General features: G+C 43.1%; 1 protein-coding gene across 1 annotated transcript in view; it reads right to left on the reverse strand.

Annotated features, from left to right (window-relative positions):
- LOC105475859 (T-box transcription factor 20) overlaps positions 1-18,226 on the reverse strand; it is a 58,397-nt gene extending 40,171 nt beyond the window's left edge. The window contains exons 1-5 of the mRNA XM_011731408.3: positions 17,620-18,226; positions 14,035-14,287; positions 12,779-12,943; positions 9,034-9,142; positions 4,978-5,136 (exon numbers count right to left, since the gene is read on the reverse strand). Of these exons, the coding sequence (XP_011729710.2) occupies positions 4,978-5,136; positions 9,034-9,142; positions 12,779-12,943; positions 14,035-14,287; positions 17,620-17,746 (813 nt within the window). The 5' untranslated portion in view covers positions 17,747-18,226. The remainder of the gene's footprint in view (positions 1-4,977; positions 5,137-9,033; positions 9,143-12,778; positions 12,944-14,034; positions 14,288-17,619) is intronic.
- Positions 18,227-26,920: the final 8,694 nt, after the last annotated feature.

Raw genomic sequence — 26,920 nt, forward strand, 5'->3', positions numbered from 1 at the left:
CCACAAGGTAAAACTGGCCCTCAGAGACCATTTCTCCAATTATCAGGAAAATATCTGACCAAAGGCATTTAAAAATGAAACTTGACCTACACTTCAACTCTACAGCAATGGTCTGCCTGCTCAAAAACAATGCATGACCTTTCAATCTTAAATTATAAAATAGTTTGTTGAAAGTGTAATGTATTTAGCTTTTATCCAATAATGTAAAGAAATGCAATCATTCGCTTGCAAAATCCAGAGAAAGAAACAGCAAATAAAAGGTCCTATTTTCATTACTTATAAATGAAACTACAAGGCACAATAAATGAGGAATTTTTTTCACAAATTGTTTTGGAAACTCTGACTTGGATTTCAATAGACATAAAAACAGCAGTCATATCCAAAGCTTAAGATATATGAAAGTGGTCCTAAATGTGAATTTTTAAATCCTCCTCTCTTTTCTCCTCCCTCTTTGTTCTTTTTATGTGAGAAAATTCTAATACTATACCTAGTATATATTTACTTTATTTACTATATATTTATTATATGTTATAGGCTATTATATGCTGCATGTATGTTATAGGAAAATTACTACACAAACTTGGTAGAGCAGTGAAGTCAAAGTAGATGGTAGAAGGCCTAGAAAGAGTCAAAGATAACTCTAGAAAATGACACAGGACTAATGAAAATGCTAACCTACAAGTTCATTTATTCACTACACGTTTACTGAGCACCTACAAGATGAATTTTGATTGGTCTTACGAGGTTTATAAACCATTTGCAAAACTGGCCTGTTAGGACACCTAATCAAATTGTTGACTATTAACTGGATTTCTATTTTAAACGCATATGGCTTTGTGCAAGGGGCTATGGTTTTAAAGGTGGATATAGAAAACTAAACTCAGACATAGTAGTATCTATGAGAAAATTAATTCTGAATTTAGTCACTTTCATTGTGGTTACTCAGCAATGAAATGACATACTAATCATATTTATACTTAATGCAAGAAAGAATAGCTGGGCACTGATGGCTGGATTTTGATGCCATTTATGATATTAATTAGAAATAAACCTTTGCAAAAGGAGCAACTTGTGTTGAAATGTGTGTATTAGTATCTTCACCTATTTCCATTACCCACATTTTCAAAGTCAGTTTTCGATGACACTGTCAGTGGTCACCACTTCCTTGGCCTTGCAATCTATCATGATGTCACCAAAAAGATGGAATTAAAACCCAGAAGATCAAAACCTCATACTGGTTCTGTCACTTACCAGATTTGTGACCTTGGGTGAATGTCTTCACCACTCTGACCTCAGTTTCTAATTCTACAAAACGGGACTCGTGGGGCCTTCTTCAAGGCATCAGTGTCAGAATTGAATGAGGTGTTTAGAAAAAAATGTGGAAAGAGTTTTCTAAATTAAAAGTAATAAATCCAAACCATGAATTTTAACTGGATCCTAGTTCAGAGGGGGTTTGGGGACAGTTGGTCTATCCTGAAAATTTTAATATAAACTGAATATTAGGTGATACAAAGAACAAATTCTTATAAATTTTCTTAACTGTGATAAAGATGTTGGGATTACAAAAATAATGTCCTAATTGTCAGAATAGGCTTACAGAGTGTTTAGAAGTGTCATGAGGCATGCAACTTAGTTTTAAAAGGGGAGGGAAGAAAATGGGAAGGAAGAGGGGAAGTACATATGCATATAGAGAGAGGGAGAGGGAGGAAAGAGAAAATTTGGGGAAAAAGAAAATTTGGCATTGCTGAATCGGGGTGGAAGGCATGTGAGGTTCATTTTACTATTTGTTTAGTTTTTTGTATATCTGAAATTTGTTCTAAATAAAAAATTGAGTTGAAAAACAAGAATGAGAAAATGTCATTAAAGATGTGGCTCCAGTTGGATGCAGTGAGTACTAGCAGATATTCTGACCTCTTGTTTAAGATGATCATCATCGTGTTACACTTGCTGATGTGTGGTGTGAGCAGCACATTTGTTAAAAAAAAAAAAAAAAAAGAGCATAAAGAGTTGATGCCCTCTAAAATTGACATCTCAGAGTCTATCAGGGCCAAGAGCTGAGAGGGGGTGAAGTTCTGCTTCTTCACTCACAGCTTAGAGGTTAAGGGCACCCCCTCTTGAATCTTAACCACCTGAATTCAAATCTGCAATGGGAGGAGCAAGGTCACTTCATATGACTTAAATTTTAACTCGTCCCTCAATTACCCCAACTGTATGATGCTGAATAAAATTACGATTGTTCCTATCTCACAATATCGTTGAGAAGATCAAGTATGATTATGAATTCAAGTACTGTCTTGCACATAGTAAGCACCCAAATGGTAGTTATTGTTATTGTATTATGTAAATAAGACCCTCCTATGATATGAGAGGTCCCACCAACACTTAGGCAGGCTTGTTGTCTCACCTATTAAACCAAATCTCAGGCATTATACTTTAAAGTTTACTAGAAATTTTAATTTTTCTTTGTCTCTATAATTTTCACTAAAAAAATAAAGAAGAAAACAATTTACCTCTTCTTGCTTTGGCCCTCTTTAAAAAGAATTATGATAAAAGGAATGAGGTTTCCACATGACAAGTGTCTATGTCATTCCCAAACATCAATAAGGTTTCTTAAGTTAGCATAAATTTAAATTGTTATATTAGCATAGTATATATTATAAAAGCTATGAAATCCATTAGTGTAAAATGAATGGAATGTTTTAGGAATCTTTTTGGAGCCTATGATATTTGCATTCCATGTGTCCTCAAATAAATTAAAAACAGGATTGCTGGTTTCAGTGTTCCAGATTCTCAGAGAAATAGCATTAGTGCTTTAGGCCTTCGAAGGCTTCCATCTAACCCCCAACTTTTAGCTTGGGCATTCTGTGAATGTTTCCACTCCTGTGTTACCATGTTGGAGATAATTCAAAGGTTACAATACTTGTCTTTACTATAAGATGACCAGCGTGATAACAGTTATGCCTTAATTTATCTCATTAACTAATATGCCACTAAAATTTTAAAATCCAAATAGTGACAAATTCTCTTTTGACATTTCTGAGATAGCCCAATCATAACCACATGCCTTATTTACAGAGCAACTTCCCACAGCTTCCAAAGGCTTGTTTGGAACAAGCCTACACACACCACTATGTTTGATCTTCACAGCAATCCCCTAAAATGGTCTGGTCAGTTCTTGGCCCTAATATATAGGTAAGGAAAATAGCAGCCACTGGTGAAATGAAATCTACTCAAAGTTGTACAGAAATCCTAGGAGAGTAAGTCTTATATGCATCCACTCTGGCCATGTGCCCACATCCCTTTTCCAGGCTTCTGCTATCTCATTTGTGTGAGGCTGGCTGTGATGTCAGCTTCATCTTGCCTTTCCCGAGAGTCTCCACACCACCTCGCTTCCAGGTGACCATCCCCCTCTGGACTCTGAGCCATTGCCAGGCAGCATCTAACAGCTACTCACTCAGAACCCAAAACCTAACAACATCAAGACAAGAGGAGAGCAACAGTCTTGGCTACCTATGACCAATGAAACAAACACAAGACACAAAGGCACCGAGAGGTCATGAACAACTGAATGTGTCAAGTAAACTGAGCATGTGACTTCCTTTTATACTGAAGCGTATGAAAAGGAATTCTATTGCTGGTCCTTTCTGACGGAGAGAAGTTACTCACCCTCCCTTAGCTTCAGCTTCCTCACCTATGGAGTGTTAGTACTGCCACAGCCCCTTAAGCTTACGCTAGGCACAAAAGAAGAAAATGTATGGGAAGTGTCTATCAGTACATGGCCCTTAGTATGGCCTTGATAAATATTTACTAAGTTGGAATAAGCCCTATGGATGAAGAAATGCATTAAGTTTACCTTTTTAAATTTTATTTATTTTTTTGAGGTGGAGTCTCGCTTTGTCAACCAGGCTGGAGTGCAGCTCACTGCAACCTCCGCCTCCCAAGTTCAAGCAATTCTCCTGCCTCAGCCTCCCAAGTAGCCAGGACTACAGGCACCTGCCACCACGCCCAGCTAATTTTTGTATTTTTACTAGAGACAGGGTTTCACCATGTTGGCCAGGTTGGTCTTGAACTCCTGACCTCAGGTAATCCACCCACCCTGGCCTCCCAAAGTGCTGGGATTACAGGCGTGAGCCACCGCACCTGGCCAGAAATGCGTTAATCTTAAATATGATGTATAACAGAGAGTAAAAAATATAGGTTGAGTACCCCTTATCTGAAATGCTTGGGACCAAAAGTATTTTGGATCTCAGATTTTCTCAGATTTGGGAATTTTGCATTATACTTACAGGTTAAGCATCCTTAATCTACAAATCTAAAATCCGAAATGCTCCAATGAGCATTTCCTTTGAGTGCCATGTCAATGCTCAAAAAGTTTCAGATTTTGGAGCATTCAGATTTTGGGTTTTTGTATTAGGGATACTCACCTTGCATATAATTCAATAATATAAATCAGATATCTTGATGTTACATACTACTATAGTTTACTATCTAAAAAGACACTTAAAGTCATTTTACCAGAATTATCTCACCCTAAACTATAGCTGAATAAACCTCACAAAATATCTCAAGTATCAGCAGTTTGGGCAGTTGGATAGAATAGGTGTGTTTAATTCAGCAGAGAAACTGAGCCTTTAAATGTTATGAAGCAACAAGAACATGGTTATACATGTTACCAGAAGGAGGAAAAAGAGGCAAGTAACTTTCTGGAGAAGAAAATGTGAGAAAGCAGATTGGGATGAGTGTGGGTGGGGAAGTGGGCAGTTAAAAACCTCACCCATAATACAGAGATTCTAGAAAATATAGCGTAATACACAGTCATTCAACACACTCTTAGAGGTCCTAGCACTGAAACTCAATAGCTCTCTGCAAAGAGAACATCCATTTTGAGTACTGGGATATCTCTTCTCTCCAAGAAAATGTAAGAACCTCCTAAATCCTTCTCTTATGCAGGAACTAAATTGTGAACTGTACACTCACCAGTTGATTCTGGTAGGCAGTGACTGCCGTAAAAACTGTTTCTGGAAAGATGAAAGTTCTAAATTCTTCAGACTTCAGGTTGAGCAATGAGGCTGTGTGGTCTTTCTTCTTAATGATGTGCACCCTTGGCTGGTACTTATGCATTGAGTTCAAAATTATCTACAACAAAAAGATGGCAAGTACTGAATTTTACATACTTATACTGCTAAACAGGCGAAATTACAGTGAGGCAAGAAGGAACCAAATAGTCTACAATTTCAAAGTCAATTTTAAGATACGGATCTACCCTTTCCAGCCTTAAGGCAAATCATTTTCACAAGATCCTGCAGAGTCATTGTTGTGAATCACATTTTACCAAAACAACTGCAAACCACACAGGTTGTTTCAAGTGTGCTTTCTAAAATGGTAGGGGGAGGGGTCATCTGAAGGATAAGTTTCACCTATTTTTAAAAATAGTCTTTTAAATACTTTTGGTTTGCTAGTCAAGTTAGACCAAAGGATGCAAGTCTAAATTTTCTAGAATAAGAAATCATATATTCTAAGAGGCCAGACTATTATTTATGGAGAAAAAAATAAAAGAGTTTAGAAAAGCAGTGTGGTGTTAGACAGACTTGGGTTAAAATTTTGAATCTGTCAGTTTCTAGTGCTTTAATCCTGAGCCAAGTAATCTCATCTCCCCAGTTCCTAGTTTTCTCACATGCAAAAACAGTACTAACCTCATAGGGCTGGCACACAGGAAACAGGAAGTGCTCAGTAAATGTGAACTGTATTATTATTAGTAATAGAAGGAGTATTTATGACAGCTTCCTTGATTTCTAACTTCCAGTTATTAAACCAAACTTGAATCATGATAGCCATCTTCCATTCTGTAGCCAGTAAAAGTTGCCAAGTACTCAGAAATCATAAACACACCCTCGTTAACAAGGCAGCCAAGAGATAGTATTTTTCATATATCTTTTAAATAAAATATAAAAGCTAGCCATTATGCATCAGGGCAATAAAATTCAATTTCAGATAGAAAAGGTTTCTCACATCTTCCCTCCTGCCATTCAGACAGCTATCTAAGTCTGCAAAAGTTGGGGGTATGTCTTTCTGGGGATGAGAGGGCTCACATTGTATGCCCTCCTCTCCAAGGAGCTAGCAGAGAGCGCAACTCTCAGGTGACATCACACGATAAACAGCCTGGCAGGACCAATGGCACTCTGCTGGTTGCTGCTGCTAGTCATGCAACTGATGGCTCCCTGGCTTTCTTGGCTAACCTGGGTGTGGGGCATGAGTGTTTCTGCCAATTGACTTTAGCAGAGTTGAATACTAGTCACTGTGGGATAACTGATATATAATCGCTCACTCTCTATGCTGAGGTGTAAGGCAACCTAAAGTTACAGGGTTTCAACTGCAATTGAATTTTGAACATGCTGCCTTTTTATGATCTCAAACTGGAACAGGAATAACTGAAACAAAGGAGATCTTTAAATGAATCAAAATAATGTTTTTGAATGATAATATGATCTCTTTGTCTAATGCATTTATTCCAAGGATTTCAAGCGATTGATCCTCAGCCAAATGCTTGAATAAAGTTGAAGTAACAAAACCAAATATTTTCTTCCTATCACTAAAATAAGAAAAAAATTAACATTCATCATATATTCTACTGAGAAGATAGGAAGAATTTTCACATCATACCCAGTCACCCATACATACACATACCAAAATGGAATATGCCCTAAGCTTTAAATAAGCTTCTTCTTCCGCCAGTTCTACCACCTGAATGTTAATTTCCTTTGGGGAAGGTTACTGGACAGACTCAGACACCAGACTGAGCCTCTAAGACCCCAGGGCTCCTTGACTCTCTGCTCAAGCCCTCCTGTGACTTGAGGACTAAGGAACACTAATAGAAATGTAGACTCTGCTTCACTCAAGAAATAATTCTTGAGAATAAAAAAGTTTCCTTTTCTGAAACTAAAACTGCATCTGTAAGAGAGGCTTCTTCAGAACCTATTCAAAGAAGTTAGCTTAACAACACAGGATCTAAAAATCTTTCCTTGTATTAATAGTTTTCAGAATACACTAATTCTGGTGATAAAGGGTTATATTAAATATAATTTTTTGGGGGGACAGGGTCTTGCTCTGTCATCCAGGCTGACTTGCAGTGGCACAATCACAACTCGCTGTAGCCTCGACCTCCCAGGCCCAAGTGATCCTCCCACCTCAGCCACCCAAGTGGCTGGGACTAGAAGTGCATGCCACCACATCCAGCTAATTTTTTGTTTTGTTTCGTTTTCATAGAGATAGGCTCTCTCTACATTGCTCTGGCTGGTTTCAAACTCCGTGGTTCAAGCAATCTTCCCAGTTCAACCTCTAAAGTGCTGAGATTACAGTGTGAGCCACCGTGCCTGACCACTATAAAAGTTTTAAATCTAAAATGCATATAAGCAACCATCTAAGACTAACCAGTTTTTTTAAGGTATAATCTTGGTATATCCAGGCTAGACCCTAGAGCTTCTGAAATCTAGTTTAGAGCTATTACTACCCAACGAAGCTGATGCTAAAAGAAAAGCATTTCAATTATGGACAACTGATCTCAAAATGGCTCTCAAGTATTTTTGGAAAGACTCAAATAATTCCTCTAAAAATTTCATATATAGAAAATTCTAGAATCGTAAAAGAATTTCATTTATCCCTGCAAAAATTTCCATTAAAGTTCAAGAAATTTTAATATAAATGACGTTAAGAATGATCACTGACCTACAAAAAATCACTCCATACTTCATAAATTTTAACCTGTAAAAAAAAATTTATAAGTGGAAGCATATTTTAAAAAAAGAAAATTATGCCAATAACCTTAAAGATAAAGATCAACTTTCTTTTTCAACACATAAAAAAACAGAAGCATATTAAGCTACTTCCAATATCCCAACAGCACCACCAGCAGAGTCCTGAGTTAAGTGGCTACCCTGACTTGGTTTTAATAAACACGGTCTCCTGTGGGCAGAGGGGTAGTGCTAGTGCCTAAAGTGATTTATTTGGTTCCAGGTCTAATCCAACCATTTGAAACCAAACCTGGAACTTTCTTATTGTCTACTTATGACCATCTTTGTTGAGAAGGTCTTCAAACACTTCCTCTAAATTGCACAGATTTGATCCTTACACATTGTATATATGTATTCAAATATCACATGTACCCCATAAATACGTACAATTATTATGTATCAATTAAAAATTATTAAAAGAAGAAAAAATTATGGAAGTTTATCTAAAGTTCTCTTAGCATAAAATCTAAGACAGAATTTTTATGTGAATCTTTATTTAAGAGCATGAAGTAACATCCCAGCAGTGCCTTAAAAAGGCATTTTATCAAATATGTAAGGACCTGCATCAATGACTATTTGTTCTATTAAACTACTGATAAGAACACAGAGTTAATTTTTCTTTTTTCCACATTCATAAACTTTATACTGACACAAAATCAAATTGTTTTGTTTTTAATACAGGGCTTCTTTATGCTTTAATATTCATGAAACTCTCCAAAAAAAAAAAAAAAGGTTACATAATGAGTAAACAGCACTTTCCCAAACTGATCTGGACATAAAATCCTTTTGTTATTTCATCTATATGTTCTATAGAACACACTTTGGGAAACCCCCATCAGAGGTCCTAGCCCTATTCTCTTTAGGTTTTATTATCTGATATGCGGCTGACAGAAATTAGATGCTTAACCCAACAACAGGCTATAGTAGCCTCCAAAAAATGTATATTCCCTTAGTTTACTTGGCTCTGGTGGTACAGCAATTTCAGAAGCCTAGGAGTTCCATGGGACAGAAGATCCCTGACCCTCTTGCATAGAAATGGCATACGGCATAGCATCCCTGTAAATGACCTATTAACAAAATCAGTCAAAGTCCCCTGAAGAACACACAAATGTTCCCATAAAATGACTCAGAGATAGAAGGTGGGAAGGGGAGAGGGAAGGCAGGAAGGGACTCAGAGAGAGACAGTTTTGTGTGACTTGTCCATTCCATCTCAGGGAACCTGCACAGTCCAAAGCACGGTACTTACATGGCCATGTTGATCCAGTTCATTGTTGGTGAGTTTCACCTTTTCAAAAGACACCATCTGTTTGAGTAGTTGTTCCCCAGTGAAAGGAGAATCTGGGTGCACATAGAGCCTAAGAAAGTTAGGAGAAAACTATTGAGACTTTTTTAAAAAGTCTGTCTCTGTGGGTTATAAAATGTTCTAATTCTAAGGGAACACATAAACCATGTATAAGTGGTAAATTTTACCGCCCCATATATGTCAAATTTATTACTGTTGCAATGTCAAAACAACTCTAAAATGTCTAATGTATTTCTTCATGTACCAATTATCTAAATGAGATAATACTTAACAAATTTTCTATTAAAAGCTGAGCAAGCCATTTTTTAAAGGGGTGTGTGTGTGTGTGTGTTCATCTATCTAGTCCACTACTGGTCTGCTTCGATCAAACGCAGTATCTTCTTTTTGAAAGTGCTTTCAAAAGAAAAACTAGCTTACACTAATTGCATAAGTTCCTATTATAAACGTCTCTTAAATAACAATGAAAACGTAAATAATTTAAACAAGAAAATAATTTTAGAGAATCTATTTATTTAAACTTGAAGGTTTAAAGTTTGTGTTCTTAGTAAATACAAGACGGAGTAATTTTAATATAGGGACATGGAGAACTTCCAGTAGTCCAGAGGCCAGCTGGCATTCTGTTCTTCCTGTTACATTAAACACTACCACTTTCACCATTATCTGTTTATGTGCTCACTGAATGAGAGTTAAAACAAGCTAGACACACTTCACATTATTCAATTTATTTATTTGTAAACAGTGCAAGCCAAAAAAAGCTCTCACTTGGATGGGAAAAATTTGTTTATCATTTATTGATCAGTTGCTACATGCAAGGCAATCTTTTACTCACTCACAGTTAAATGCAGGTCACTTTTTCTACCTGTGATAATCGACTTAAATGCAGCTCTTTGTAAGCCCGCATCCTGGTATCTTCTTGACTTAAGTCTTTCTGAAGTCAGAGAGAGACTACAGAACTAATGAGGGGGAAGCAAAATCCTTGATTTTATAGGACAAATTCCTTTATCCACGTAACAGGTTATTTACACCTAAATTTTATATAGGATCCTTATAACTACAATTAAACATAAATATTTTTACTAGGGCAAAAGCAAGGGATAGAAGTCATAAAATCTTCTTTGTACTATTCATGTAAAGAACAAGAAATCTGTGCCATGGTTTGTCATACAGAAGACTAAGAATAGAAGAATTCTATACAAATGCTTAAACTCACAAAGTCCGCCAGGAGCAATGCACAAAAAGGTTGACAGCACCAAAGATTCTTACCAGACCTACAGAGAAACTGTAAAGGCTTCAGGCATTTGCCTGCCTGTTAATTCCACTGTTTTTAGGAGGAGTGCTCACAGTTGCCTTTCAATTATTCTTTGATAACACAATCACTTTTCAAGTACCATCCTTCCAAGACTATAGCTTTATAGGTGCAGTTGTTTTACTGATCAGAACCACATTCCTCCCTCTAAAATATTCAACATTATTTAAAGTCTTAAAGTTGATGAAATGTTCCCTCTTTAAGGATCACATTTACCATGTTATAGCTGTTAATAAAATATTAATGTATTTAAATATTATGTGCTTTAAAGAAAAGGAGATGTCCTATATGAAAATGTAACATTATTTTAGATTGTAAGTAATATCTTGCTTATTATTACAATCAATTGATATTGTCAAGCATTATTTCTTCTGATTAGGAATGACTGACCAATGAACTTCAGCCTGAAATAAAATGCTTCAAAGTCCTAAAACCATGGGAAATTTTTGTCATCAGTACAAAAATTATCAACTCCCAAGTTCTTTGCTTTTCTCTTATGGAGACAGATAAATAGCAAACTATTTATTTTAATAATAATAAATAGTTGCTAAATTATCTATAATATTTTTATCCCATAAGCTAAACATTTTTATTTAATATCAATCTAAAAAAGCTGAACTAGGATTAATGAAAAAAATATACAGGAAGCCCCTCCTCTCAAGTCCCCCAGGGACTTAAAATTCCAGCAATAGCTTAAACATGCTTCAGTTAAGATAGTGTATTGGTACACACTTTTCTTCTCCAACCAGAGCAGATTAGTAACATAAACAGGGCATGTCATATTTCCAAAGTCCTGCTGGCCTGCATCAGCTCCCCATACCTTCAGATAGGAAGAAAATGTATGTTTAATAAGAGTGATTAACTTCTTAGAGGAAAGACTGGAAGGCAAAAAAAAAAAAAAAAAAAAGGAGGGTTTGCTTATACAAAATGGTTAGGAATCTGCTAAAATACTCTCTCCGGTTTAAAATGATATTGAAAAGTTTGGAAGGAAGCTCAAGAATAATAGTAAACTATTTAATAGTAAATAGAAAAGAACACTAATTTTATTAATTTTAATATCTATTATAAACTGGTGAATCTTACTCAACTAAAAAAAAAACCCAGCAGCAATTGTTTTTTAGATTTTCTTAGTCTTGACAGTTATTTAATATACTGATTTGAAAGGGCTGGGAAGACGCCCTTTCTAGTCTCTTCCGAGAATGGAAAACTCTAAGAGATTGCTTTTAATCTCTTTTCTAGTGCACTTAGCATATGATAAGCTCAATAATACAATAAACTACTAATTAAGCTGAATATTCTATCTGAACCATATGTGTAATTGTCTGTTGATTCTCTGTCTTGACTATGACTCCAGACTAGACACAAAGTACCAGCCGTAATTTAACAGTTCCCTAATCTGTACATTTAAATAAATTCTTAGCTCTGATATAAACTTTCAATCAATCACAAAAAGTCATTAAACAACAAAAATTACTCATTAAACATAAACAACAAAAATTAGTCATTAAAGAAAAGTTATGAAGCTGGGTTTTAAAATCCCAAATATAAAGTCAGCAAATATGTTTTGTTTTGTATTAAAGTAGGCAGTTACATTCCTGTAACTTCATCTATTATTCTTCATATAAGCAAGTGTATGTTTTCCTGTTAGAATGCTCATTTGGTTAAAACAATAATAGTAAAGGTTTGCATGTGCTTTTTTAAGGATGGTACTCCTGGAAAAACTGTATTAGCAATGAATTTCACAAGAGTAAATATGCATGATCCCTAATAAGTTAACTGAGGAATGTTTCATGTAAAAGAACCTGTTATTGAATTACATTCATCCACTAAAATTATAAAAGGAGAAAATAAAACAGCTTTTTTTTTTTTTAACTTAAAAATCTCTGAACCTTTATTGGTCAAAAACAACTGAATTTTACCTAAATGGTGTTTATTATATGCAGTTATAACTATATGATTAACAAATACTATAAGCAACCATTTTACTAACATACACTCTTCTAAAAATAATTTTAGGACAACCATTTCATCAGTAGGTTTATTCACTCTGGTTTTAAGCAGCAATTAGAGGATGTCTATATTTATATTTATATTTATACAAAATGGGTCCACATTTCTAACTGAAATTTAAGAAAAACTTTGAAATGAATTGCTGCCTAACGAAACATAAACTTAAAGATAGTGTTTTCTCTATGCACAAACTACCTTTCTCAGAGCCTAGCCCATATTTTGTGTAGTCAATCCTGGAGTGTCCAGGCTTGGAATGCTCTCTTGCCAGAGCCCGTTGCTTTAAAAACACACTTGCTTAAAATTCACACAAGCCAGAAACATTCTGACAGAAGCGTTAACAATTTTCTCGGTGAAAAATCCGGAGGCACGAACCTGGCTGGCAACGGCGGGTCGGCTTTGCCAGCCACCAGCCAGGAGGACCGGTGGTAGGCGTAGCGGTACCTCTTGTTGTCCACAGGGACGATGTCCATCAGGACTATGTACTTGGCCTCAGGATCCACCCCCGAAAAGGACACCCGGATGGTCGGAAACATCCTCCTGACAGAGAGAGACAGAGAATGGGCCCTGTTTATGCTGCCTAATAAACTGGCCTGAATTAGGAAGAGAGGAAGGGAGGGAGGGAAAGGGTCTGACTCCCCTCTCTATCCGGTCCACAAACCCCTCTTTTGTTTTGTTTACAGCCTCAGAGAAGTGAATACAGAGACAGGGTTTTCTTCCAAGCCTAGATAATTTTAAGAGTCACCTTTGCAAGTGTTAATTGCTAGGTGAAAAGGTGTGGGTGGAGGTGGGGGTATGTTTTAACACCAGAAGGTCTGTGATTAGGGAAAACCCTATTCATTTTAACAATCAAGCACTTTAAGTGTCCAAGGAACCGACGTCCCTGGAGCTGGCCCAGTCACACAACTTACCCGCATCCCAGCCAGAAAACTCTGCTCTTGCAAAACAAAAGCCAAAAGCCAAGGTTTCTGGGAAGGATTTCTCAGAGACCCTGCAGGTATTTTCTGCAGTCCCAAGAGCTAGAGCCACCAAGTTTTGCCGGCCTCTGCCCCATCCCAACCTCCCTGCAGCCCTGCAGCTTCCTGCCTGGCCAAAGCCCGCCCGGCTCTGGCGCCAAGAGGCCCCGAGCAGTGCTCCTTTCTACAGGGAATTTTATCGTTTCAAATTTCATTCTTCCGCCCAGGTTTTAATTTCAGTCTTTAATGGGAGCTGGCAGCTTTTGCAAATTGAAGCTGATAAAAGGGAAGCTACTCACCTATCTAGAAGCATCCAGCAGCTCACCAGGCACCCCTGGCACAAATTCCTCCTCCTTCCAGATCCCGACCCTCCACCCACCAAACCTTCTCCAGCTCCAGGGAAAGCAGACCACACCCTTCAGGCTTAGTGTGCCTCCCTGGTCCCTGTGCCCTTCTCAACAAAGGCAGGGTGGAACTTCCCATGACCAAATCCTGAGAACGCAAATGACTAGACATCCTGTAGCTCTTAATGCAAGCTGGTGGAAAGAAGCTGCCCTGGAGCTCAGCTGTCTCTCTGCTCCACGACCAGCCAGCTCTCATCCAGTTCCTGGAAGCACCCTCAGCTCCCCAGGGAGTGTCCTGACTCTCTACCCCCAACCGCCAAGTCCCAACTACCTGCCAGACTTGGTGATGATCATCTCGGTGCCCAGCTCATGGAATTTGTCCCAAAGCTCCTTGGTTTCCAGGCTGCAAGCGATTTTGGCCATTTCCTCACTGGGGATGATGGGGGTGGTGGGGATCAGCGGCTCAGTGCACAGAGAGGAGGAAGACGGGCTGCTGCCACCGCCTCCACCAAACTCCCCGTGAGCATCCAGGCTGGTCAGCTCACCCAGAGGCTGGGCACAGGACGACTTCTCCACAAATTGCTCTGGAGGCAAAGAGAATTGTGAATGACAGCTGACACTGTTCAACAAGGAACGATCTGGAAAGAACAGCATAACCAAAATGGTCACTTGGATTTGACTCAGGAAAAGTTAAGCTCAGAAACTCCAAGCAGGGCTCCAGGAATGACCTATCACTGTATACTGTATAAAATTACCTGGGATTCCCACAGAGTAGCATGCCCAGTGTTTCCTGACCAAATTGGTGAGTTCTAGAATGACTACTTGTCTCCACCAGTACTGCAAGCGACTTTGGGAAACAAAAATGTAAGAGAGGAAGAAGGGAAAGGTGATGATCATGAGGGAAAGGTGATGAGCATGAAGCATGCAAAGCAAATATTCCTATTGTCATCTCTTCCAAATTCTGAACTTTGTAGCTCATGGAACTGATGCCAGTCCTGCCTCTTTGACAACCAGGAGAAATTTTTCTCCATGGAGAGACCAAAGGAGCAAAGAGATCAGCACCTTCCTCACTTGGAGAGGAACTTTCCCTTCCTTCCTGGAGCCCTCTCTCCATAAGAGAAAAGGAAAGGAGGATAGGAGGGTGAAAGAAAAATGGGGAATGTTTAGTCACTTCACCTCTGTGCCTGACTTTCAGTTTTGTAACCTTTATGATGAGAGTTAGAACATTTTTGTAATATTCCTCCCAGCCCGAGATCTTATGAAAGATGTTAGCATACAACTTGCTAAATCACAGGAGCAGGTTCTGTGGGCCATTTTCAGAAGAGGCTTAGAAGAATTACTTGAGGGGTGATGTATAAAATTTTTCTGTCTCCCAAAAAGGTCCTAGAAGTGAGGAAAACCACCTCAAACCCAAGCCAGCAGTGTATTAAAGTGAGAAGAATGCTCCGCCATCCACCACCAGGCTGGAATACTGCTGCCTGTGAACCAAACATTCTCCCCCACAGCTGATAAGGGCCTCGGACTACACCAGTCACTTTGATGGAATACAGGGAGACTTTTGTAATTGTCCCAATTATCTTCCATCCCTTAAAAAAGAAACTACTTGAATTTGCAATGTGAAGTTGATCTCTTAAGAGTCCTCAAGAAATCAAAGCCAGTTCTAAATGTATGTATGTGCATGTATATGATGTGTGTCGGCATATGGGACATGCACAGATCATAAGGTGTTTTATTTCCTACACATCTTTGCATGAAGAAAACAGGAAACAGAATGGTTTTACTTTTACTTCTCATGCAATGATAATCCAACCAATGAAAATGTTTTAACTTAAGAATAATCAAATTAACTGCCATCCTGATTTTTTTCAGATTAAAGAAAGGAAACCATACCATAACAAAATCTTATTTTCTACTAATATTTTCAGAAACACATTCACATAATGTCTTCGGAGAGAATTAAGAAGTAGTCTTAACGATTTTTTTTTTTTTTTTTTTTGCTGACAACTGAAAGAGGCAAACTCCCTAAGCCACAGACTGACCAATGCATCAGGATGGGAAATAGGAAAGGAAGAAAACGAAATAGAAATGATTCAGCGGACTGAAGCTGTTCTTTTAAATAGACTTTGCATGTTTAAATGGGCAATCCTGGGACACACTGGAATCCCCCTCCCCACTCTATAGTTTGCTTCAACAAAAGTCCCACATTCTCTCTTAACAGAACTTTTAGGTGTTTTTCTTGCTGGAGTCCTTGGCTTGCAGTCACCTCTGTTGAACTGGCCAGTGTAAGGAACAAGAACACCAGTTCTTTCAGAGCCCATCTCAAAAGCCAGGAGAGGGATACGCATTTTATAGACTAGTGCCTACGTGTGTGTGGGCATGGGGGTGGCGTTGGAGTTGTCAGCTGGGCATGGCTTTAAAGTTCAAGAGTCACAAACTTCGATATAAGGTGGTTTTTCTCAGAAAAATAAAGAGAGAAGGAAGTAATGTTGAAATGACAGTGCAGCTGGGCCTGGCATGTTTCCCAATTTGCTGTCTACACCTCTGTCAGGAATTGTCACCTGAAATCCTCTTTTCCTGCTATGTAACAAACTGAGATATTTACAAAGTATTCAGGGGCCCCTAAACAGCAATGCATAATGTTGAGAAGTTGCACAATATAACTTTGAAATTGTTAGTTATATTTTTCTGAACAATTGGAGTTTGTTTGATTGATTGTCTCCATTCTTTGGCAGGTTTATATTTAGATGGGAGGTCAGTGGGAAGAACCAGGGGAAGGGAGTGAAAACTTGGAAGACAGATTTTTTACTTTTATTTTTTTGACATTCTGTTTTCTAGAAATCTACTAGTTTCTTTTTCCTTGGTTTCAAGTAGCTACAGGAATTTTACTTCTCTCTTTATGCCCAAGCACCTTATTTTTTATCTCGAATACTTCCTTTTCTTCATGTTATCATTATTTTGGATGTGATATGTTAAAGTATTGGGAAGGACAGAGAGAAGAAAAGAAAAATTGGGGAGGGTTAAAAAAGAAAAACTAAGTTTGCTATCTGATTTTCACATTGTAGGGATACCAGATGATCAGGCTGTGTAATAATTATTTCCTGAGGATCCATGAGGCAATGATGAGAATGCTTTTTTTCTCTGAGTTGTAAAGAGATTTTTAAATATTTACCTTGGGCTGGTTCTCTTCCATGTAATTCACTAGTGTTAAGAAAAACATAATTCCTATTCTCCCTTTACTCCTAACCTAGTGTCTTCTATAAATGGTAAAGGTTGTTAAACAAACAATATAACTAAAAGTAGAGAAATGTGAGAAATGGTTACTGGTTAGTGTTTTTGCCAACCTCAACTGAAAATGACGAGTTATAAAATGATGTCTTGGTGATAAGTATAGAGCTTCAGTGAATAAAATGGTTCGTGCAGGGAGAACTGGCTTTTTCTGCTTTACAGTGGCTTCAAAGAGCTTGCTTTGTTTTGTCTATTCAAGTCAGAGGAAAACCAAAATTAAACTGGTTTCTTATGAAGTCGTTTAGCGTCTCCCTGGTTTCAAACGCACAAGCAGGTGTTACATGCACAGTAACTCCTGTTGAGCCTTAAAAGCAGTTTTATTATTATTTTTCCTTGAATGTTTTTATGCCAACGAACATACACACATACCATACGTCCGATCTGATATATGGATTCTAGAAACTGGGGAGCCCGACGGGCCCAGATATAAGATGCACACCCATAGCATTCAACAGACTGGAGCCTCCAAAGAAAACCTGGACCCAAAAGAAAAAAATCTCCCACCCGCGATGTATGGCTCATGATTTGAGCATCAGACGCTGCTGCGAGCCGCCTGCAGCCAGGGGACAGGGGCAGAGACGGATGCGCAGCACCCCAAGTCCTCGGCGGACAGCCGGGTAGCCCAACTTACCCAGGGGTTTGATTGTGTTCTCCGTCGCCTCCTTCTCCTTAGAGCCGCCGCTCGACATGAGTGCGGCAATGGAGAAGGCGTTGGCCCGGGAGGAGAGTTGGGGCTTGGGCGATGCCGTGAACTCCATGATCCCCAGCACGCGGTCCTGGCCAGGGACTGGGTCGTCCGAACTGCCGTCCAGATTCCCCAAGGGAGACAAAGACCCGAAACACAGCGCAAAGTTTCCGAGACCAGTTACAGCGGGGCCAGGGACTCCAGAAGTGTCAGCTCCAATCTCTCCAGAGCTGCACACTGGCCTCTATCCCCCACCGCAAAGCCCCAGAGCCGCAGAGACTTCGAGGTCAGCCGGAGAGGAGAGGGCCCACCCAGCACTACAGCGGGTGCGCACGCCCCGGGGCGCTCGGCAGGACGACAGTCTGCACAGCCCAAAGGCGGAAACAAGCATCAACTGCACAAAGTCCTGGGGTCCTGGAGCATTCCCTCCGTGTCCTTCCTCTCTCTGGGGCTGGGGACAGCCGGGATGTCTCAGGCTAAGGTAGCCACCAGCCGAGCGCGGCTGCTAGGGCGCGAGCGAGGGGAGCGCGGCGCGGAGCCACCGACACTGAGCGCTGGCGCTTGCTGCCCTGCGCCTTAATTTGCTGGCGGCGGCGATCCCGGAGGCCCGCAGCCAGTCAGCGCAGTTCCACGTCACCGCTTCCTGATTCCGCCGCCGGGGGCGGGGCCGCGGGACGGGTGCTGAAGACGCGCCTAGGGCGCGGCGTCCGCGTGGCCTGTAGCCCCTGCTGTACCGTAGCCCCGCACAGGTTCAGAGAAAAGGGTGCCTCCACTAGGCTGACGCAGCGGCCATGGACACCCCCGCCTGGTCTCGCAGCCCCGGGCGGGAGGGCGGTGCGCGCTGTCGGGAGAGGACCCATCATCGCGGCCTAACGCCCGCGATCCGGGCATGGCCCAGTTGGGGAAGCTATGACCAGACCAGAGGAAGCCTCGGGAGTTCTCACTTTTTCCATTCTTTTTCTTACCTGCGCTCAAAGTTCCAAAAAAAAGTAGGGAAGCGCTCACTAGAGCGGAATCCGGCGCCTCTGAACCGGCGCCAACTGGCCAGGTCCATACTCGGGGCAGATCCCAGGGCTGGGACTCTCGTTCGATGGTCCCAAATTTGATCTCCTTGACAGTGGGGCTGAGCAAATGCAGCCCTGAGAAAGATAAGCTTAGCGAGAGCTGCGGGCATTTGGCAAAGGATGCTGCTCTCAGAACCGTTGCTTCTGCTCCTCACCAGTGCGTCTCTAACCTGGGGCTCCTCTTTTCCCTAGAGGGACCCTGGAAAATGGGGCGGCTGCCGAAAGGAAGGCGAAGGTCAGGGCGCGGAGCCCTACAGTGACCACGCGACGCGCCGTGGGAGAGTGCGAACCTTATGGTAGCGCCCGGACTAAGCGGACACGGACCCCTCTGGTTTTACAAAGGCGGCTGTGACCAGGACTTCCCACGGCCTTGTTGGAGGGCGTCCTATTAGCCCTACTCAGCCTGAATAACTCAAATTCTCTGAATTCGCAGGGTAATCCGCTTCGCTTGGAGCCGTGTAAACTCAGGCTGACATACACACTCAAGCTGTACATGTAAATATTTGTTCTCTTTTCCAGCCAGTTGGTCTGGCTATTAGAAGCCTCTTCGTGGATCTTAATAATAATAATAATAATAATAATTTTTAAAACCCCAACTTTTCACTGCATCACCCCTTACTCCTGAAATAAATTTGTGGGGGAAAAACGGCAAGTTAAAATAGCTGTCGAAAAAGTTTGTGTGAACAAAATGACATCTGGAAGAGTCATGATTTCAGCCTGTCTTGGTCATCGTGTATCAATAGTTTTTAACAAGGTGCTGGATGAAGGTGACTAAAAAATGCATCCTGATATCACTATAGAAGTTCGAAGTGTCGATTTATAAATGTTTGGGGAAATTCGTAAAACCATAGACTTTGGTGCTGGAAGGAATTTACGCTGTCGTCTAGCCGGTCTCCAGGTGCGTTTGAGAGAGAAAAACAGGGCACGACGTGGCAGAGCGCGCATCTCCCCCCAGTCCACTCCAGCGGCTAAAAGCAGATGGAAGGGCAGGACTCACACTCCGGGCCCCACCCTGATCAGTCCCTGGCCCTGCAGCTGTGGCTGGGCTGTTAGCTGAAGAGCCAAAGTAGAGTTAACGACGGCTGGCAAGCAGAGGGCTTTCAGATTAAACCGCAGGATGCGTCTGAGGATCCGTTTCTATTCTTGAATTTTTTGCTGGTTTTGGACAACCCAGACCCAATCCAGACCCCTTTTTTGGTTATTAAAGTCCCCCACCCCAACCCGTCTCTCCCCAGACACACCTTCTCAATGTAAGTGACATTTCTTTGTATTGAGTGGAAGGAGCACACTGATTCCTTTCCTATAGCAAATGCTTAGGATTTGTCCAGAAAGAAAGATTTCCCTCAAGAAGTGGGGATTTGGGGAGGTCGGGGGATGTTATGGTTAGTCTAGACCTTTATACATGCTTCAACAGGGCGTGACAAACCTTGTTAGCTGAATTTAGTTTTCAAAAACTTGCCGCAAAAGTATACTTCATTAAAAAAAAACCTTGCGATTGTTTTTCTATACAGAGGAAAACTGTGTCCTTTCTTAATTACCTTAATGATTCTCCCTGGAATCTGAATAATGTCATGAGAGGAACATTTTCAGAAAATTTGATGAAGCAAGGGGAAAACTGAATTGCCACGAATCTGTTTCCTCCTTCTTTCCAAGTGCCTACGCGGCCTTAGCCCAGCTCTGTGTCTCTTGTGTGCAGGAACCCCCGACTGCTCATCCTACTACAGGTAAAACACTATACAAGAAAAGATGAGTGATCTTTAGGGGGCAGGCGGCAAACGAGAGGTATTGAAAAGGCCACTTTAAACAAATCCGGGTGACCCGTTTGGGGATCTCTAGGCTATGCATCTTGTTGGTGTTGAAACCTCGGCAGTAAAACATATGCTGCAACATTATTATCGGGAGCACACTCTCCCTCCTCCTAGATTTATTGCCTTTGCAAATCAATATGATGCCATAAAACGGGGAACCGGTTCTGGGCAGAGAGGTGCTGTGGAAGGATGATTCAAAGCCTTCCCAAAGAGGAGAGTGGGGAGTTCTGAGGTCCCTTCAAAACCCCACTGACAGCGCAGGTTAACAGGTAAAACCACCCGGGGGCTGGAACAAAACAAGCACGTTAACTCACCTCTCTAGGCCCTTCTCAGGCTGACTGCTGGCAGCGGAGGCTGCTGAAGTCTGAATGTTAACTTGAACACACGCATTAGCCCGGAAACTTTGTGTAGGTTACTAAACCTCTCAAAGCTTCAGTTTCTTCATCTAAGTTAGAATAGGGCCAATAGCTCATTCCTACCTGGAATTTGCTATTCCTTTGGATTAATGCCCTAATGTGTATAAAAAGCCTAACATATAACACTCAGAATAAACCCAACATAAGTAAAGCATAATATAGAATTTTAATCACATTTAATTTTGAACTGCAAATTCGCGATCGGAGAGACATGTCTCTCGGGTGCTCATATATAATTTAGTTTTGGAATATATACAGAGCATTGGGGCCACAGGAGGGTATTGGATTGTTATTTACATCCCGTTTAAACTTTGGAGCCTAAGAATGTAAAATTTTGTTATACATCTGAGTTTGGTTATATGGAATTTGATTATATGGAAGACTGGAAGATGTCTCCTTATATACACCACTCTTTCAAATTCTCATTTGTAGCTCCCGGAACTCAGAAGACAGTCGACCCCCAAAACTGTCCAGGAAGTAATCGGCTTCCGGCTTTGGACAAGGGTCCCTCGCTTAACGAATGCTAACGAATGCTCCCTTAGCTGGGAGCTGCGGGGACCGGTCCCAGCAGGTCTAACCAACCGTCCGCAGGCGCCTTGGTCGAAAGCAGGGCCGAGACGGTGGGGCGGGGTGCCAAGCGGAGGGCACAGCCTGGCAGCCACCGTTGGCGGCGGGAGAGAAGGGGAGAAGGGAGACCCGCTTCTCAGCACAAGGGCATCTGTCTACTCCCGAACATGGCCAGAGATTCCCGTCCGCAGCCTCCCTCCAGCTCCTTCTGGTAGACGCTTTAAAAGCGACATTAACGGGCTTTGATGCCTTTGGATTCCTAAATTAGGTTTACGGAACAGGAAAGACTTCCGAAGCACAGTGGAGAGAGGAGCAGCAGTCCCTCCAAGGCCGCTGCGGCGCGTTCCCGGGCTCGCCGAGAGCAGCGCGCGGCACCGTGCCCCATGGGGAGCGCGCGGCGCGGCCTCGGATTTCACCGCGAGGCTGCAGGGCGGGTCCGAGCCTTTCCTCCGAGGATCCTTCCGACGCACACCCCGCGGGTTTTAGTTTCTCGAGTCACAGTGGTCCCGGCGAGGCGCTCCCTCAAAGCCAAGCTGCAAAAAGTGCCGGGAACCTCCAGGCCTCAGGCCGACCCAGGAAGCCTCCGGACCAGAGAGCTCAAGGCGCCCTTGTCCAAGTCTTGCTCGAAGGGCAAAGAGCCAGCTCCCCTCAGTGCCCCTGAAGTTCGTGGGTGGGGTGTGCGTGCGCGCGTTCCGCCCGAGACCTCAGTCGCGCCCAGCTATAGTGCGGAGAAAGTAACGTCGTGTGGGCGTAAGGCGCATCGCGCCCATCTCCAAGGCCGGTGTGGCTAAGAGGTGAGAGGAAATGTCCTTCCGGCGGAAGTCCGCGGTGCTGCGAAGTTAACCCGCCTGGCCTCGGGCTCAGGACGGCGGGCAGCCCAGGACACATGTAGTTTCAGCAGTCCCGCTACGTGGGCGCGGGACCCTAGGCCACCCCACGTGTCCGCTCTGGGCTTCCTCCGGGTCCCACGGCGTGGCGCCTCCAGGCCTCTTAGGGTATTCCTCGGGTCCCCGCGCGCCAGGCCCCGCAGCCTGCTCACAGGACCGCCCTCGGGGCTGCGACCCTCTCGGTCCTCCCCGCGGCCATTAGCTCCGCGTTCATTCCCCACGAGCTCACTACCGCGGAGACCGGCCCTCAGAGCCCCGGGCCTCCTCCCGGCAGTGGAAGAATCAGCGCGCTAGCATTGGGTGCAAAACTCGCAGCGTGATCAAGAACTGCAAAATAAAAAAGAAAAGAAAAATCTCTTCTGATCCTGTGGGCTTGGAAGCCAGGCCTACTCTCCTCACACCCCTGCACCTTCCTTTCTCCTCCTTCCCCTCCTCCTCCGCCATGCGTGCTCCCACCTTCCTTCTGCTACCTTCCTCTTGGGCCATCGCCGCCTTTCCAAGGGCCCAGCTGCTCATGTATACTATTTATTTTGTACATCATGATTTTTGTATGAATTTTGACTTTCAGAATTACTGCATTAAAATATTATTTTCTTGACAACCGAGTTTGTTGGCATCTAACTTGTGGGTTCACACTCCGGTCCTGGACCTGTCAGGAAGGTTAAGAATTTCATCGAAATTACACAGATTATAAGCAGTAGAACCGGGCTTCCAATGCAAATCTGTGGCTTCGAAAGCGTCGTTCCTACCGTTACATCGCACACGGGACTATTAACCTGGAACCCCATGAGGGGGAGAAAAGCGGACAAAGGACACATTTCCTGCTTCGAGATGAAGGCCTTGTTGGCTGGGTGCCCTGGCCTGCCTGGGCGGACGCGTGGGGCCTGCGTGGATGGTGTACCCTGCAGCCAAACAGGCGGCCCAAGGGCGCTTCCTGAGATGCAGTTCCTCCGGCGTTTAAAAACAAACTCAAACTAAGTGAGAGTTTCAGTTTGGAATCGCTTCACTTGGGAAAATGATCCAGTCTTCCACCAGCAACTGTGCACTGTCCCCTCTAGTGCCTGCTAGAGCATCTCCACACATCCTGTACTCACCTCTCACCTTCGATTTTCGGGAGCCAGAGTCAGCTGTTTTTGTAAGGAGGTTTGAGAGATCAAGGTGGGGAAGACCCACGCAGGAAACAGCCCCGCAAGGTCTCTGCTACTAGCTCCCACAGTAAGTCATTCCAGAAGCAGTTGGTTGAACCTCATCTTACTCCCAACAGTGGCAAAATTCGTACTGTAAGCACTTGGATGCCTATTCCCAAATGCCGACGTGCTCCAGAGGACTTGAAACATGTCTTAAGCAAGGAAACAAAGATATATGCGTGTAATAAAAGATAACGAATGCAGAGGATTTGTTCAGTCATCCAGCATTGCACAGCACCTACTCTGAGCTGGGTACTGTGCTAGGCTCTGGGAATAGAATAGAATAGAGATCTGGACCCTAAAATTCCTGCATTGTGCAACTCACAGTCTGGTAGGAAACACTGATAATAAACATATAAACAAATACAAGAACTAGAAATTGTGATGAAGACTTGAGGAAAATATGAACAGACATAAGGAATTCACATTTGTTGGCATTCATTCATCAGGCACTGGCTCATTGGGAGTGGGGACAGAGTTGGACAATTTGCATATAATCCTTGCCTCTTAAGAGTTCAAAGCCTAGCTGGGAGATGTATTTTAAAAGTGTCCATATGGCAAACATACATTACATTTCCCTCAACATTTTGCTGAAGAACTCTTAGACTGTATGGGGTGTAATGGCTTAATGGAAATAAACAACTTTAATAAAAATCTTTGTGGAGGAAGATGTTGGGGTCTAGCACCAGGCTATGCTGCCTCTGTTTTTACATCTGTAAAATATGTTTGCTGACAGTCATATGTCCTTACATCAAAGAGTTTGTTGTGAAGATTAAATGAAACAATGTCCCCGTGTAAGGGCAAGGGACTTCACAGACACTACTATCTGCCAACCCTGGAACTGGGGAAAGCTTCCGTTTTGATTTAGGGATGATATAAATTCGATCTTATCAAGGAGGTGTGTTCAAGAGCCACAATGTCAACCCTGCACTTAAGGAGTTTGAGAAGCAGCCTTCTCTGGGGTCTGTAAGTTGGTCTCAGAAGCTCTGCAATGGGGGAAAAACCGTGTGCCACTAAGTAGAAGAGCAGCTTTATGCAGATGCACAGACAGTGGGGCCGTTTTCTGTGAATGCCCTGGTTAGAACGGCTGGAGGCCCACAAGAGGCCTCACGGCTGGATTTTCCTTCTTTAACTCATGTACTTTGAGGTTGTCTGCGTGCGTTTCAAGTCCTGATGCCAGCTTTTCAGTGCATTACAGAGAGCATTGAGCCACGCTTAGCATGTGCCAGAAACTGCACTACAGGCTTTCCATGAAATGTATAATGTTGATAATAATATAAGTCGGGTAGCATTATTGTGTGCGTTTTTAAGTTGCAGAAAATGGAGCTCAGACAGCTAAGGAACTCACTTGCTTAAAAGGGCACACAGAGAGACAGTTTCAGGGTGGAGCAGGAAGCGATCCTGGTCTGTGTGACCCAAGCCTGTTCGCTCCTCTATCTTCACCTCCATTTCTATCTTAACCTCAATTAATCTTATTCTCGGTTTCTAGTACTAACTTGGTTAGATTTCTGTTCTAGAAGAAGCTGTTCGCAGGAGAGGGCTGAATTTTCTTGGTGAGTTTGTAAATACTATTAGCAGTCCCAGAGCCCAGAAACACGTGCATTTCTTTGTTGTCCGCCCACAGGGACCCTGGACTTTAGAAGAACACAGGCAGCTGTGACCCCCCAATTTCAGCCTTCACTCTCCCGGGGAGCAAAGCGGAAGAAGAAGGCGGGCCAAGTAAAGGTCTTTCCCTGCCGCAAGTAGACAGCGGGCCCGGGCGGCCTTTGTAATGTTCTTTTTTCTTTTCTTATGATTATTCTGCAGGTTCCTCTGGTGCAACAGACTGTCGCGGGGCAGGGGAGAAGGTGGTCAGGGGGATCGCGCATCGCTCAGGGCCGGTCTGTGCTTTTCACTTGGCCTGCGCTCAGATCAGTGCGCCCCTCGCGCAGCACCCATGGCCTCCCTCGTTACCCTCAAATTTTGTAGGCAAACTGTTAGGGTTCGATGCCAGCTCTGTCGTTTGCGAGCTATGTGACCCTAGGCTATCTGAGCTGCCCGGAGCCTTAGTTTCCCTAGTTGTGAAGAAGGAGGGTGTGACCATGGCCTGGAGCTCTCCGAAAGGCTGTGCCGATTGCTCGGTGGCAGGATGTGAAGTGCGTCTTCTATGGTGCCAGGTGCTGGCCAAGCGCTCCGTGCAGGCTGCTCCGGTTAGGTCGATGCGATGGCGGGAGGTAGACACTTTCCTCTGCAATGGAGAGGCGCCGACACCCCGAGCCCGAAGGCTTACAAGGCGCGCTCTCGCCTCTGGGGTCGGGGATCCGTGGGTTTTCTATCCCGCTTACCCACTCCATCCTTAGCAGCCGTTGTCGGTCCCAGACCCCTACCTTGGAGAGGCCAAGGCGGCCCAGAGCCCAGGGGACTACTGCGCCGTACGCCAGGATCCAGAAGTGGATTCTGACTTCTAAAGACCGCTCCCAAGCCAACGCTATTAGGGTCCTTGCAAGCGGTTGACTGTGGTGGGGGTGGGGGGGGGGCAGAACGAAACCCTTTGCTCTGCCGGCGGCGCTCTAGCCTGTCACCCAGGACAGTGCTCTGGGCTCCAGCCGCTGCAGTCCCTGGGGTCGGGACACAGACGCCGAGTTAGAGGCCCCGCCGCTGCTGGTCCCTGCTTAGTCGGCGCGGTGACGGTGTAGCTGGCGGCGGCGGGGGCCTTCCTTTGGCTGCCCCGACATTTAATCAGAGCTATTATCAGACAGGGCTTGCAGGATGGCGCCGGCCGAGCTTTACCCCCATTAGCACAGGGCAGGCTGGGGGCTGGGTCCTGAGGCCACCGCCGGTCCCCTCCAGCTGCAGCGTTTCTGGGGAGCTATGAGAAAGGCAGGCCTGGCGGCTCCGGCCTTCTCTACTCGGCCACTCTCGGGTTGACGTGTTATTAGAATTTTATTTTCTAGCTTCGCATCTGACCCTGGCCAACTTCTGTGCCACTGGAGCAAATCACTGAACTTGTCTGAATCTCGGTTTCCTCATCTGTAAAACTGGTCTGGATAGATACATAACTCGAGGTTGTAGAGATTAAATAAGATGAGGCATCTGAAGTGTAATGCGGCGGACCTGGCGCGCTCAATGGTGTTACTACTACCAACGCACTGGCATTGTATCTGCTTTTTTTGTTAGGTCTCCCTTTTTAATTAAAAAGGAAGGGAAGAGAAAGACCACAGTCAAATGTTTCAAAGAGGTCCAGTGGTTAAGGATTTGCTGGTTTTCTCCACAACTGACTGGTTCAAATTTCACCCCCAGCATCCACTACCTGTGTGACTTTGGGCAAGGCATTTCAAA

Source organism: Macaca nemestrina, chromosome 4 (genome assembly GCF_043159975.1).
Source record: "Macaca nemestrina isolate mMacNem1 chromosome 4, mMacNem.hap1, whole genome shotgun sequence".
In the NCBI taxonomy this organism is placed as follows: domain Eukaryota; kingdom Metazoa; phylum Chordata; class Mammalia; order Primates; family Cercopithecidae; genus Macaca; species Macaca nemestrina.